The sequence below is a fragment of the Aulonocara stuartgranti genome (assembly GCF_965226115.1).
Source record: "Aulonocara stuartgranti genome assembly, chromosome: 7".
NCBI lineage: Eukaryota > Metazoa > Chordata > Actinopteri > Cichliformes > Cichlidae > Aulonocara > Aulonocara stuartgranti.
The window spans coordinates 19,621,932-19,637,198 of record NC_138945.1 but is presented as its reverse complement, the minus strand read 5'-3'; the positions used below and the strand labels follow the sequence as shown (position 1 = coordinate 19,637,198).

General features: G+C 39.1%; 1 protein-coding gene across 2 annotated transcripts in view; it reads left to right on the top strand.

The window, feature by feature from the left end:
* itga1 (integrin, alpha 1) overlaps positions 1-15,267 on the top strand; it is a 71,638-nt gene that overhangs the window by 45,055 nt on the left and 11,316 nt on the right. For both annotated transcript variants that reach the window (XM_082539464.1, XM_082539465.1), the window contains exons 4-12: positions 3,619-3,707; positions 6,713-6,824; positions 8,864-8,991; positions 9,727-9,875; positions 10,204-10,354; positions 10,437-10,611; positions 11,349-11,422; positions 12,732-12,879; positions 14,392-14,537. In XM_082539464.1, coding sequence (XP_082395590.1) covers positions 3,619-3,707; positions 6,713-6,824; positions 8,864-8,991; positions 9,727-9,875; positions 10,204-10,354; positions 10,437-10,611; positions 11,349-11,422; positions 12,732-12,879; positions 14,392-14,537 — 1,172 coding nt within the window. The remainder of the gene's footprint in view (positions 1-3,618; positions 3,708-6,712; positions 6,825-8,863; positions 8,992-9,726; positions 9,876-10,203; positions 10,355-10,436; positions 10,612-11,348; positions 11,423-12,731; positions 12,880-14,391; positions 14,538-15,267) is intronic.

Sequence of the window (15,267 nt, the reverse complement as noted above, 5' to 3'; positions counted from 1 at the left end):
TCGGATAAATGAAGGCTAAAGGATAAAAAAACCAATGCTGACACCTTTTCCTAACAGATCAAAATTGCCAACGCTCTGCTGACTCTGTAACTGCACCGTTCCAAACCTCCTCTGCCATTAACTTCAGCATAAAATTAAGATGTGCTTATGCCATGACCATAGTGAAATCCTGGCAAGAAAGTAAAGCACTCACAGTTATTCCTGCGTCCAACACACGCAATCTGATATCATTGTTACCACAACCTTACATTTTAATGTTGCCCCAGGAGCGTCACTGCTTCAGGACCTTTTACCATGATTAATTATACTGATATGATTAATGCTGTGAAAAAGTTAAACAGTTATTCTTGGATTTGAGAAGGTGTCTAAGCCTGACCTCAAAGAAGTAAAAACTCAATCAATTAACTCTAAAGTAATAAGTAAACATGGATATCTAATTAGTGATCACAGTCTCCTGTGTGAAAGCTGTGTGTTTGACCCAACCACCCACCACAACCTCTTCTCTAGACACACTTTGTCACTCGATAAAAGGAAGCAATAATAACACGGGGATCAATCATTCAGTTGCTGCATATTATATCTGTTGTCATTGTAACAGATAATCCATGTTATTCGCTTCATCTTTCAGTGGCCGATTGGTTTATATATGTGCATGAACATGTGCATGAGGGGGATTTTAATTGCCGGTGTGCATGGGAGAAGCTCTCAATTAACTGTCTGCACAAATACTCTAAATCCAAGTGCTTCAGGGCGTGTGCGTCTGATGTGTGTGTAAGTTAACTTTTATATCTGACTGGGTCTTCTGGGGAGGAAGCTGGAACCATCGGAACAGGAAGACAGCAAATAAACAAGGTTTTAATGTTTCAGCCTTCCAATTTATCTAAATTAAACAGATAAACACAACTTAGCTGCCGGTCAGTAGTCTGCAAAGCCTCTATTAGTGCCTGCCTGTGTGTGTACGCAATAACCGAGAGCTTGTGTGTGCAGCAGATCTGCAACTTTTAGAGACTGATACGTCACCGCTTTAGCACAGTTGCCTTGGACACCTTAAAATTTCTAAGTAAGCACGGTAACAGCTTGGCTGCTGTTGGTAAATTATTGGTTTTAAGTGCTGATCAGTTGGAATTCCCTTCTCTGAAGTGGAGAGTGCTGTAGTTGCTTTATCTTGGGGGATTTAGAAAAAAAAGCTTGAATCTCACAGACCGAAGTTTTGTCTGGAAAGCATCCAATGGGAATCTGGAGCCAGACAAGTCAGCAACAAACTAGGAGAAGTTTAAATGATGACAACAGTGCTGGTTTATTTTACTTTTTTAAAAGAAACTAGACACGATAAGCAAATGCATGACCTGTTTGTTTCTTTAGGATCAGTTGATGGATATATAAAGTATTCTTGGATATTTCTATAACAGTAGAAAAACCTTGCGCAGTTCAGCAGGATGTGTTCATGTAAATGTTTTAGATAAGTAAAGGGCTTGTCAGTCATCTGTCACTCTTCATCATTTCAGTCTGTGCCCACTGACGACTCCTCACAATCTCTCATCGCCACATCTGCCTCCATAATGGATTTACATTTTCCCAGCACAGACGAGCGAAGCCAAACCATAATGAGCAAAGTTAGTGGCTGTTGTGTTGTAATTTTTAATGACTCTTCAGTCTGACCAGTAAAACTGGGAGGCGGTTATGCCATGGCCATTATGAAATACTGATGAGGAAGAACAGTACCCACAATTTTGGAGGGGTTGGTTACTAAACACCTTGGCTGTATTTTTGCATTCTGTTTAGAAAATTGAAACTAAATGACAAACATGATGCGTCAGTTGTATAATTGTAAAGTCAGTCTGCCTTCTCTCACATATACTCATCCAAAAACAAAACATAAGTTTGGGTTTTCAAATAGATTTTGTCTTACTAGATATCTATCTATCTATCTATCTATCTATCTATCTATCTATCTATCTATCTATCTATCTATCTATCTATCTATCTATCTATCTATCTATCTATCTATCTATCTATCTACATATTTTATATATATGCACGCAGAAGACATTTGAAATGATACAAGCAGTCACCCATCTGAGAACGGATAATACAAGTGTCCGGATCTGTTGTTGAGGAATTGCTCTCCCTTCCTGCAGCTGTGCAGTGGTCAGTGGCTGTGGCTGTCTCTGATGAACACGTTGACTCAGCATGTGCCAGGTTTGTTCAATAGGAGACATATCAGGACTAAATGCTGGCTAAGGAAGTGTCCGGATGTGCTTCTTATCCAGAAAGGCCTGCGCTGCTCTAGCAGTGTGGGGGTGGGCATTGTCGCATTGTCGCCCTGAAACAGCCGCAGGGTGGAGTACTGCTGCATGAGTGCCACAAATACAGGTTGGAGCACCTCATCTTGGTACGTCTGTCACCAGGATTTCCACTGAAAACAATCTGATCAGAAGTGGCCATGCAGGGCTGCGGCAGCAGACACACTTCAATTGGTCGCGGCAGCCACTGCACTGATAAAAATGTTGTAGATAAACTGCATGAACCAATTCTGAGGTGTATAAGTGAGTTCACTTGTGTTCAGTAAACAAAATACCAGCCCTGCTTTTGACTAAATCAATCAGCCGTAACTGAAAACTACTAATGTGAAATGTTTGGGTATTCTAGGAAATTGGGAAATGGATTTAAAACAAAGACTGATTATGAAGCTGATTTGCCATAGTAATAATTAGTTTACTGTTTTTCAGTGTTGTGAAAACTCACTGCAGTTTAGATCCACAATCTAGAAAATCACAGGCAGAGCACCAGAGCAGGAGCAGTGCTCTGATAGGTCCAATTTGTTCTGATTGCTATCAAGCATTACTGAGGAAAAAGCTTGTATTTCGGTGTCTGTCACTCGTTCCAGTCCCACGTGGGTATCATGAGCTGCAGGGTCCTGAACTGTGTCATTGGAGTTAAGAAATAAGGATGGGTCACTTTCCAAATCAATTCAGACCCACATCACAGTTTAATGTTGTTTTAAAAAGTTTGTTTATGAAAGACAAGGATTTTTTTCATCCTGAGGTCAGCAGGGAGCCCGATTGTGCTGCCTTTATTAGTATACTTTAGTGAGTGTGGGAAGGAAATAGAGGGAAAAAACCCACCCGGAAAGGACGTATAGGGTAAAAATTTAACGCACTAACTGCTAACAGATCTGTTGCACATACAATAAGAAATTGTTTCACATCAAAATCACTTCTCAGGGAGCAACATTCAAAATTGAAAAGGCATGTTTCACAGATTTGCAGAAGGAAAAACTAATTCCTATCCAAAACATTCCCAAGCTGCTAATTTTAGACACATGTTGGGTTGGTTTAATGATTCCCCTAATTCTTTCCCCTTCACAACAAACAGGCTGTTTACCAACAAAATATTTGTGTTGTGCTCCATATTCTTAGTTAATAGCCATAAGCTACACACAGAGGGGCCACATGGTAAAGTAATATAGCAGAGTATATTTAGTCTCATGTCATTCTTTGGGATAGGCAGCACTTTTCTTGTGGGAAAATGAAAACGAGAAATTTACCCAGCTGTGCTGCTCTCTGTTTGTCTCACTCTGTTATTCATCTAGTTTATTCTTCTTCTTTTTTTTTTTAGAAAACACAACCATTCCCAACTTGCGTGAAGTGAAGGAAAACATGACCATGGGAAGCACACTGGTAACGAATCCCAAAGGAGGATTTCTGGTAAGCAGGAAGTCTTCTACATTTTCTATAGACAAGAAGAAGAAGGACTGATCTTTGCATATTTGCTGCAAGACTACTCAGCAGCGAATTTGCAGAACACGCACTAAACCTTTGGCCTCCATGGAAAAGTCAGGCTCTGTGTCCTGGGAACGTAACAGGATGCTGTGAATCAATTGTGGTAATGTTGAAGTGTTTAAACATGTAGGGTTGTGCTTAAGAACTGTAGTAAAGCTTTATTTAAACCTGAGGATAAGATAAGATAAGATAAGATAAGATAAGATAAGATAAGATAAGATAACTCTTTATTGTCATTGCACAGTCATACATAGTACAGTAGTACAATGAAATTGGAAAAACTGTCCTACGTCGGCACTACATATAACACAACACGACACGATATGACACATCACAACGTAACAAACAACACAACACAGTATATTAACTTAGTATAAAAAAGAAGAATAAGTGTATGTGTATTGCACACTGTTATTATTGCACATTAATTATTATTGCACCTTGTTATAAATATAAATATTATTGTTATCGTTTTAAACATTGTTACCTCCCCCTAAAAAGTCCAGGGAGGTATCCAGTCAGGTCAGCTATTTGCATTGATCAGGGCTATTGCCCTGTTGTAAAAGCTGTCCTTGAGTCTATTTGTTCGGGACCTCAGCAGCCTGAACCTCCTGCCAGACGGCAGCAGCTTAAACACCCGGTGTCCTGGGTGTGTGCAGTCCCGTAGGATGCTGCGTGCCCTCTTGAGACAGCGAGTGCTGTACAGGTCCTTCAGGGAGGGAAGAGGATGTCCAATGATTTTTTGGGCCATGTTGATGACCCTCTGGAGTGCCTTTCTGTGTGCTGTGGTGCAGCTGGAGAACCACACACCGATGCAATATGTCAGCACACTTTCAATGGAGCAGCGGTAGAAGACGGTCAGCAGCTCCTTCTTCAGGTCCATTTTTCTGAGGATTCTCAGAAAGTGGAGACGCTGTTGGGCCTTCTTTAAGACCGCAGAGGTGTTAGAGCTCCATTGGAGGTCTGTGTCTACGTGCACACCCAGAAACTTGAAACTGGAGACCCTTTCCACGCACTCCCCGTTGATGCTGACAGGCTGCAGCTCGGACTTCCTCCTTCTGAAGTCAACTACCAGTTCTTTTGTTTTGGTGGTATTGAGGTCCAGGTTGTTGTCTGCACACCAATCTGACAGCCTCTGAACTTCAGCTCTGTATGCAGTCTCATCTCCCCCTGAGATGAGCCCCACCACAGTGGTATCATCTGCAAACTTGATGACTGTGTTGTCTGGGTGGGAACTAACACAGTCATGTGTGTACAGAGTGTACAGTAGGGGACTCCGTACACAGCCTTGTGGAGAGCCGGTGTTGAGGCTGAGGGCTGAGGAAAGATGAGGCCCCACTCTAACTCTCTGTACACGGTCTGAGAGGAAGTCTCTGATCCAGCGGCAGGTGGCAGGGGGCAGGCGGCAGGATCACCAATGTGTCAAAACTACAGCGCCAGTAAATGCATGTTTTTGCAACTTCTTGAATGGTTCGTGTATGAAAATCTAATGTAGAAATGTGAGGTGGAGCTGCAGTTTAAACCCTTAATGTGATTTACACAACATGTCAACACCATGTCTGTATTTATAAGGTGGAACACCCAAAACATTTGGTATAAATCAGGCTACCAGAGGAAACATATGACATGATAATGAGCAAATAATGAGTTTAGTAACACATTTCAACACAATCTAATCACCAGCTGGACTGCATGTGTGTTTAGTCATTTACTGAACATTTACAATACTAATTTATAGCCGTGCCACTCATTATGCCTGCCTGTTGAGCCATCACAGTGGTGCACTGATTTTCCTGAACTATTACATGCATTGTTATGGAATTTTCTGCAAACCTGAATGGTCCCCAAAGGATGAATCCTAATAAGTATACTGCTCCAACTAATGCGTTTTTTTAGCCTCAGGTTTTCTATCAGTTTTGCTAATTAGCAAATGTTAGCGTTTTAGCAATAATGAGATACTTTAATGCTAAGCAGGCCTTTGTTTCTGGGATTACTAGCATTGTCTTTGAATAAGAACTTCAGTACTCACAACTACTTGTATAAAATCTTTATTATCACAGCAACAAGAAAAAAAACCCAGAAGCATTTCAGCACATGGCTTTTCTCAGAGTTTCTAATACACATGTAGTCACAGCTATAATGAGCACAGGTAGCAACGATCAGCAATTCATAAACATACAGAAGTGACGGCCTGCTCCAAGCACATACATAGATCACACACCATTAACGCTATCAGAAACACACTGAAAGACAAAAAATTAACAAACTATATCACATAATACACAACTCAGATCTGTATCTAGATATTAATTGACCACGAAAACATTACATAGACGCACATAAATCAATAATCTAAACATCTTATAATCAATACATGAAAAATACAGGCCGAATAAGTCTATGCAGCCCCATTTATTAATTCTAAAAAACAAGATAACGAGTGTTCTTCATTTAATCCACCAGGACACGAGTTTGTAAATGATGTAGCCAATAAGGCTTTCTTTGGAGAAGTTGTTGTTCTCTATGAATGAGAAGGAAATGTGTGGATGATGTACGTGGGGTATCATCTGGAAGCAAAAATAATATGTAGTCAGTTACTTAACAGATTTAATTACTTGTAAATTAAAGGTGCCATTCCAGACTGTTTCTATCCACTTTAACCCCTCCCTCTAAGTAAAGGCCTGCTCCCTTTAGCAGTTTTCCTCTGTTCTGTCTCCTTTTCTCCTTTTCTTAAGAGAAACAGTCTGAATCAACCTCTTGTGGGTTTTAATAGTCTCTTGATGTCATCCTCAGTTTGAGTCGTTCTTTCCTCTTTGTTTCTGTCTTCAGTAGCTCTCCTCTCATCCATGACCTCATAATAGTGGAAAACTAACTAGTCACAGCCTTTGAGTCTCTGTTTGTTTGTATGCATGTGTGTCCTGTTTCCACAGGCGTGTGGTCCTCAGTATGGCTACAAGTGCGGCCCGCAGCATTTCATCTCAGGAGTTTGTACGAATGTCAGCTCTTCCTTCCAGATCCTCAACTCTTTTACAAAATATCAAGGTACAGTACAGAAAATCTGCTCAAGACAGGACGCTGTCTGTACAAGTTGTCTGTCTGGGTTGAGAGATAGCAATCTCCTCGTCATACTAGTACCACCCAGGACCCTGACTTTAAACTCACACTCCCTCAGCGAACATAGAGATTAGAGCATTCTTCTTAATGTAAACTTGTCTGTGACGACCCCCCCCCCCCCCCCATCCCTCTCATGTCCAGCCCAGCCCATCTGCTGCATTGTATGCCCAAGTTAGGAGACAGTTTACTGGGCTTGCATGGCGTTTCCCTGGATGGAAACAGCTTTGAAAGAACCCTAGAGTAAACAGCGTACAGTCATTTTCTCTTTCATTCCCTCAGGTTTTCTGAATCACTGTTACTTTACCACAAATAATCATATACACAGACTTATTGTATACTTCTCATACTCATTTAATCCTCTAAATAATGAATGAAGGTAAAAAAAAGTTTTGAATGAAACAAAAAGACTTTAGAAATACAGTTCTTACATTGTTCCTACACAGACGTCTTGCCTCAAGTAATTGTTATAATTAATATAATCATAGTTGTTAGGTTTCTACAGTTTGAAGGTTTAAAATGAATATTTACAACAGATTTCACAACTCGTCAACTCTAGTTCCTCCACAGGTAAATGATAAGATAAGATAAGATAAGATAAGATAGAACTTTATTAATCCCTCGGGTGGGTTCCTCTGGGAAATTCGATTTCCAAAAAGCACATCACTGACAGAAGTTACAGAGTTACAGAATGTTTTATATATATATATATATATATATATATATATATATATATATATATATATATATATATATATATATATATATATATATATATATATATACACACATAAACACACATACACACACATACACACACATATATAAATACAGAGACAAATATAAATAAAATATACGAAGGGGATAAATAGAATAAATAGGAATAAAAATAAAAATACAAGCCAGGATGACTTTTTTGTACCTTTTTATTTGTGTTATCTGCTACATACATAATGGCAATTGTAATTGTTGTCAGCATTTACCACCCACCAATGCACAGCAGTAAATTGACTACACAGGTCTGTCACCTTTTGAAGTAAAACTGATTTCTAGTTCACTGAGCTGAAAGACATGCGATGGCGATGGGTCCATTTGTCCCTCCACAGTTCACTCCTCCTATTCAAAATTACACAATAGTCACCTAATGATTCTTCACCCAAATTTTACTAAAGAGAAAAATCATACTTTTGATTTTATGGACACATTGTCACACAAATTTCCACTCTTGGTCTGGATGCATAGGTTTGTTTATGACATAATAATGTCTTATGCTTGGCTATGGTCAGTAAAAAAACTAGGCGTGTATGGTAGGTGCAGCAGACATTTCGAATGGGCAACAATAACAAGGTTGTCCAACACGATCAATATAACTTCACATTTTGATGAATGAAGTCCGTTTACAACATCCCACTCCACGTTCTTCTCCTGTATTCACTATTCCTATTATGCTAGCAGATTCTCTTCTTGTATAATAATAATGTTTGTAATGTAACCTAGTAAAACAAAAGTAGAAGCCTTAAAAAAACAAAAAAGTCCATACTTTGTAACAGAAATATTCATTTTGTTCCCCCATTGTGCTACCCTCTATAAACCCCTCACCCCAACTTATACGTACACAAACCAACGCACGCACGCACACACACACACACACACACACACACACACACACACACACACACACACACACACACACACACACTGATCTACGTTATTACATTTTGATTTGGAGCTTGTGTGTTTACCGTGGGCGCAAGTAAACAGGAAACAGACTGAACGTGTTACATAACCTGATGTCTTACTTAGGAGAAAAATCACCAAATCAAATACGCTTGTGTAGACTAGCCAAAAGTAAAAAGAAGCAAAAGAAAAAAGTCCAGTCTCAGCTTTCAGCACCCCTGTTAGTGCTTACAGAGAGAAACTGAAAACTAAACGTACCCTTTAATTAAATGTCATTTTTGGCTCTGTTCCAGAGTGCGGGAAGGAGATGGACCTTGTGATCGTGCTGGATGGATCTAACAGTATCTACCCCTGGTCGAGTATTACGGAGTTTCTCAATAAGTTCATTGGGAGACTTGAGATCGGACCTAAACAGACACAAGTCAGTTGCACTATTTAAAGAACAAACTAAAAAAGCCAATTTTCTTTGCATATACAGTACTTTTAAAAAGCCTTTACCCACTCCATCCATCATTTCAAAAAATAAAGAAATAAAGAGTGGCTATAGACGTTTGCAGAGTGGTTTATGTGTGCGTTCAGTGCAGGCTGCACAGCCATACATGAATGAATAAATGGAATAGTTATGTAACATCAATCAGATATAGAAAAGGAATGAATGGAGGATTATATTAGTTAGTAATTATGTTTAATGACTTTACTGTGCTCCATTATGTAATTTTTCCACACGTGTAAGATGCCCTTTATAAAGCAAAGTTCATAAACTGAGCACTTTACAGCCTTTAAAGTAAATTCAACCTCTCGCTCACTAAGTTTGAATCTGAGTGTATTTCTGTCCACTTGAATTGGATCGCTCTGTGAATGTGTTTTTCTTATGGTTACATTGATCTGGCTCACAGCTTGTGGACTTTTCCACAGGGAAGCACTGGAAAGTCTTCCTACTGTGGAGTCTAGTGGTTGGAAGTCAAATCTTCCATGGCTGCTGAAGTCCTCTGCAGTCTGTATAAAGAACATTGTGTCATATCAAGCTCACCAGACCTCAGCCACATCCTCTGCAGACTGTCTGGGGGGAGAAGCTGAGGAGAGAAGAACATAGAGAGAAATTTAATGTAGGAGAAAGTTTACATGTTAAATGTGTGAATGTATGCGTGTTTTCTAGGTGGGCATTGTGTCTTATGGCGAGACCGTGAGTCATCAGGTCAACCTGAGCCAGTTTGACAACATGCCTGCTTTGCGGGATTTTGTCAAAGAGCTTCCTCAGCACACTGGCACCAAGACGATGACTTTCCTGGGCATTGATACTGCCAGGTACCTAACATTAGCTGTCTTATTTGGGCAAACCCGGCAACGGTTGACCACAATTAATAATTGAGTCTTTCTGGTTTGGCAAGGTTTAATGGATATTTGAATAGGAAACTGTCATTTCAAGTCTGCTTGACAATTGTCATGGGCAGATTGTTAGAAGAAAAATAGCACAAGCCTTCCAGTTGGCCTTGCAGATAAATTTTCAGACATGATGGAATTCAAATCTTATGAGGAAATTAAAAAATAGTGTTGCAATTGATGTGTCGTCAGAAAAAAAAAACTAGCATAAGTCAGGATTGTCTGAGTAACTTTGAAGTTAATTGCATTTCAGAGAGGAAGCCTTCATGCCAGAGCGTGGTGCACGACCTGGAGTTAAGAAAGTCATGGTGATTGTGACTGATGGAGAATCACACGACTACTATAATCTACAAAAGGTCATCAAAGCTTGTGAGCATGATGACATTGAGAGATTTGGCATCGCTGTGAGTACAAAATATTTTGTGATGTTTCAGTTTTTGGTCAGAATAGTTTATCCGTTAATGTTAAGTACTTTCTCGTTTACAGGTTTTGGGGGACTACGGTCGCCAGAACAAATCTCTATCAGAGGTGCAAAAGTTTATCAAAGAGATCCAGAATATCTCCAGTGAACCTATCCAAGACCACTTCTTCAATGTGTCTGATGAGGCTGCTTTAGTGAACATTGTGGATACACTGGGAAGCAGGATTTTGGCCTTGGAAGGTAAACGCATAGACACAAAATATGCATGCTCTTGAAGCCACATTAGCAGTTTCACTTTTGTCAAAGAAATGGATGTTGAAATAGTTCGACAAAGACCGACAAAAGCAGGAAGGAGCTAGCCTTGCCCCCCTAAATAGATCCAATAGGTATGAATAAAAACTACATGCTGAACACATTTAACAATTAAGACATTTAAGGCAAATGATCAATTCAATCAGCTTTATTTATATAGCGCCAATTCACAACAAAAGTGAGTGTTTTATATTGTGAATACCCACGATAATAGAGGAAACTCCAACAATCATATGAACCCCCTATGAGCAAACACGTGTTGACACAGACATCTATAAATGACTTTGTGGGCTCAGTTCATCATTTCAGGGTGTGTTGAAAAAGGTATGTTTACTGGCTATCAACTTCTGATTGATGAGTCGTTAGCATTTCACAGTCAGACCCACCCCTCACTGATCACATTCATTTTAGAAATAATTAAATGGCACACATGGAAACGGTATTAATGCCCATCGTTTTGATTATCTTCCTCTTCATGTTAAGCTAACATAAGATATTACTTCAGTTCTGTCACAGACAAATATTTCCCTAAATTTCAAACGATACCCATATTTAAGTTTCAGACCCATATTCTTTATATGTTTCGAAGTAAAAACAGATTTGACAACATGTGATTATCTGTGGTTTATGTACATGTAGCTAAACGGAAATTTCCCTTTCTTCAGCTACAAGTGGAAATTCCACTTCCCCCATTCAGATGGAGATGTCCCAAACTGGGTTTAGTGCTCACACCTCAAACGTAAGTTTCAGTCCAACTGTTTACGTGTGATTAATACACCAAACTGCTACCAAATAGATTGTTTACAGAGGAATAGTTGGGTCCTGCTAAATCACTTATTGCACCCAGACCGCACCAAATGGCTGAAGGATGAATCATATTTTGAGATCACAGCAGTGATAAGTTGCTCTATCTGTGGAATCAAAGTGAACTGTTTGCACGGACATGGATTCATCAGCAAGGAAGTTAACTGCTGAACTCATCCCGACACAATACCGCATTGTTATCTCTGGTCCATCTACAGCTGTTTGGTGATTCAGCTCTGTGGGTTAATTTTGGGAAACTTGAGAATTGCTCACTGTGATATCCTGGCAATATCGTGTCTGACTGTATGTGAGTCGGAAAGCAAATGAAAGATGTACACAGCAGAAAAGTCTGTAAGGGATGTTGAGTCAGAAGGCTGATTGGATAAATTCAGTATCTATTTCCTGCATGTAATAAAAAAAACGCCCCTTTTTTATGTTCCTCCTCCTGCTCTTATCTCCTCTGACTCTCTCTTACTCTGAATTGGCTCCTAAGCTGAGTCATAGTACTGAATCCTAAACATGTGACGCCACACTTTAGCAGTCATTAGTGGGAAAGAGCCACTCGACGCACTTTGTTGTGGCTAATGAAAGATGTCATGTCCTGTTGCAACCCCTCCCATTCCTATTACTTAACTGTGCTGCCTCTGGACAAAAAAGAGCGATAGATATATTCACTTGAAATAATATACCGTATATGCTTGTTATTTTATTATGGGATCAATAGCTGTACTTTTAAGTTGCACTTAATGTGCACTTAAAGGCCACAGTCGTATGCCAAAGTCAGTGCTCTTTCTTACATTTAAAAATAAAGTAATCTGGATTTGTGCCATAGTATCATTTTTTATTTTATTTTTTCATTTTTTTTTATTATTACTTTTGCATAATATTGCTACCAAACAGATTCCAAAAAACTATAATAACAGAAAGTTGTGAAAAGCACCCATCAGCGGTGCAACTTTGATTGTTTGGGATCCTGAAGGTCTCTGATGAAGAGCATTCACACAAGTGCAGAACTTAAATATAACTTTGTGATGCTTGCACTCTGCTGCTGCTTACCACCACTACATTTGAGGGGCTAAGTAGTGTATATGAAATGCAGAGTCTACCTCAAAGTAAAATTTCTATAGGGATATTTTGCTTGTTAGTGTAGATGTGTAAACCACTACACTATGGAGCCACTGTTTTGCTTAAATAAAGGATTGGGTTATTTTTTCCACCACATATTTGTCTGTTGTCTCCCTTAGGAAGGTGTGTTACTGGGAGCAGTGGGAGCTTATGAATGGAACGGGACAGTGGTAATGTACACTCCTGGAGGAGACGTGGTTCCAGGGAAAGATGCTTTCTTTGACCCACTGAAAGAGGCTAGGAATGAAAGGCTGGCCGCGTACCTCGGTGAGTGGAAACTTAATAAAATTTATAGTTCCTTTAAATGTCACTGATATATAAATTTAAAGTCTTCATGGATTAAAAAAATATATAATAACTGACCTTTAAGTGAGTTCCTCTGCACAACACTTGCTCTTGTGTACTTACATTACCCGTTAGTGCTGTTAGATGCAAAATAGCAGCCTTTACTATAAAAGAGACTTTGTTTAAATGTTTTTTGGTGAAACGTGTTTAACATGTTTACATATTATACATATTTAGCCTTAAAAATGAAGGGGTCAGAGTTTGTTAGGAATAAAATATTCTAACAACATTACTAATACAGTGCAAAAAAATGTAAATCTACTCAGGAGGCTATTTATAATATGTACCTTTGGCTTCTCATATGTATTTATGTCAATTATGGAACCAAATTTATGAATAGTTTTAATACTACTGCTGCTGCTTTTTATGATGCTTTTATTACCATCTAAATATCCAGGCCTACTTTGCTATAAAGCTCCACAGGCCACTTTAAGTACTAGCTGTGTTTGTTGGATATAATCTCATTTAAAGCAGCCTAAAAGTAAAAAGGCTTACATTCTCTGTTTTCCCTTAATATGGAGAATCAGGACTAGACGTGTATGTGTATACTTCTGTTTATTGCATTTGGGGAGTCTGAAGAATTACATGAAGTCATGATAAATAAATAAAATTTAAAAAATGACTTTAGCAATTAATTAATTTGATGAATAAACTTTGGTTTCATGTATTTCAGTTTACAAAAATATTTTTGCTTCATGTTTATAACTGCCTGATTAACAGTCTTCCTGTTTTCTCCTCTTCTTTGACTGTACGCTTTATTTATTTATTTAGATTATATATGTTAATAATTTCTTAAAGTATATCAATCTTAAGCAAGTTAAAGCTAAAAAAAATTAGCACGTTGAATTAAAATACATGGAATACACACCTTTTTTTGTTCCACCAACCTAGATCTGATCTAAGTGTTTCTGATGTAAAATTAAGTTGCAGAATAAATATGGAAGTTTCTGCTGTGAGGGGGAAAATAGGTACGTCATTTGTCTGACTTCGAAAGCAGATTCTGTTCTCTGTGTCACATAAATAATAATACACAGGCTCGTCGCTCCATGCTGATGCCTTTTATGGCTCGTAAAGCAGCCGTGGTATCTTAGTATCAAGTTATTTAATCAACATGTCATTAGATGGAGCGCTGGTAGCTCGCACACTATAAACTCAGCTGTTGGCACATGCTCGTTCCGAATGCTCAGGCTACAGCACGCAGAGCTGCGGTGCGCTTTTCTAAGTGGGTGTGTGTTCCTTTCCAGTGTTTTACAGTTTCCTTCTCACACGCAGAAGTAAACAGCTGCCAGAGGAGGCATTAAAAATATCCCATAAACAGAGCGAGGGTGCATTTTTTTTCTAGAGAAATCGTAAATCGCAGATACTTTTGTGACACTCCTGAAGGTTCGTACTGTTTGGATTGAAAAAACGTGCTTGTAAATGCACTCTCCGCAGGGTATGATGTGCAGTCAGCATCCACGTCTGAGGGAGAGCTGTACATCACAGGTGCACCGCGGTACAACCACACCGGCCGCGTTGTTATCTACCGACTCGATGAAAACAACAGAATCGTCATCTCGCAGATACTGAAAGGAGAACAGGTGAGTCTTTGGCAGGCTTGGCTAGCCTCAGTTCCTCAGGGCGCTTTTGCACTGGAGATGTGAGAAGCTTAAAGATGGTAACTCGCAGTTTCTATCTTAAGCTAATTACACATGTGTCTTTAAGGAAAATAATAAAAGAAAGGGAAAGATGCAAAACACAGTAATTAATAGAAAACACACCTTGTCCGCTGTTGTGTTTTACATATCAGAGCCACTGTAAAAACACATCATTCACATAAGCCATTATTTATAGAAACAATAGCTTCATTTACATCTGCTGAGCTCGCAGTAGAGGAAAAAGTCTGAAAAGGGGTTTTTTTAGAAAATCCAGCAACACATCCACATGGATATTGGCCAATGAGAGAACTCCAAGGACTGGTTGGGCAGATGGTCAGTAAGTGGCTCCAGGCCATTCGTTCCTGGCAAAAGGAAGTGCCCAATAACACAAGCAACACTATGTTTAGTCCATAGTGCGCTATAAAGGAGCAGTTTTTAAAATATGGCTACAAAATGTGCCTGTATGACAAGTCATCAGCCTGATTCAAACACAAATAAAATAATGCAAAAAAAACCCCCAAAACAAGTGATGTGCAACATATTTAATATAGACACACTAAACAGTAATATAACAACCTCTCATACGAGAAGCTTCTTCAGTTTTGAACTGAAGAAGCTTCTCGGATGAGAGGTGAAACGTCTTCAAGCAACTTAAAGAAGTCCAGACGCTTTT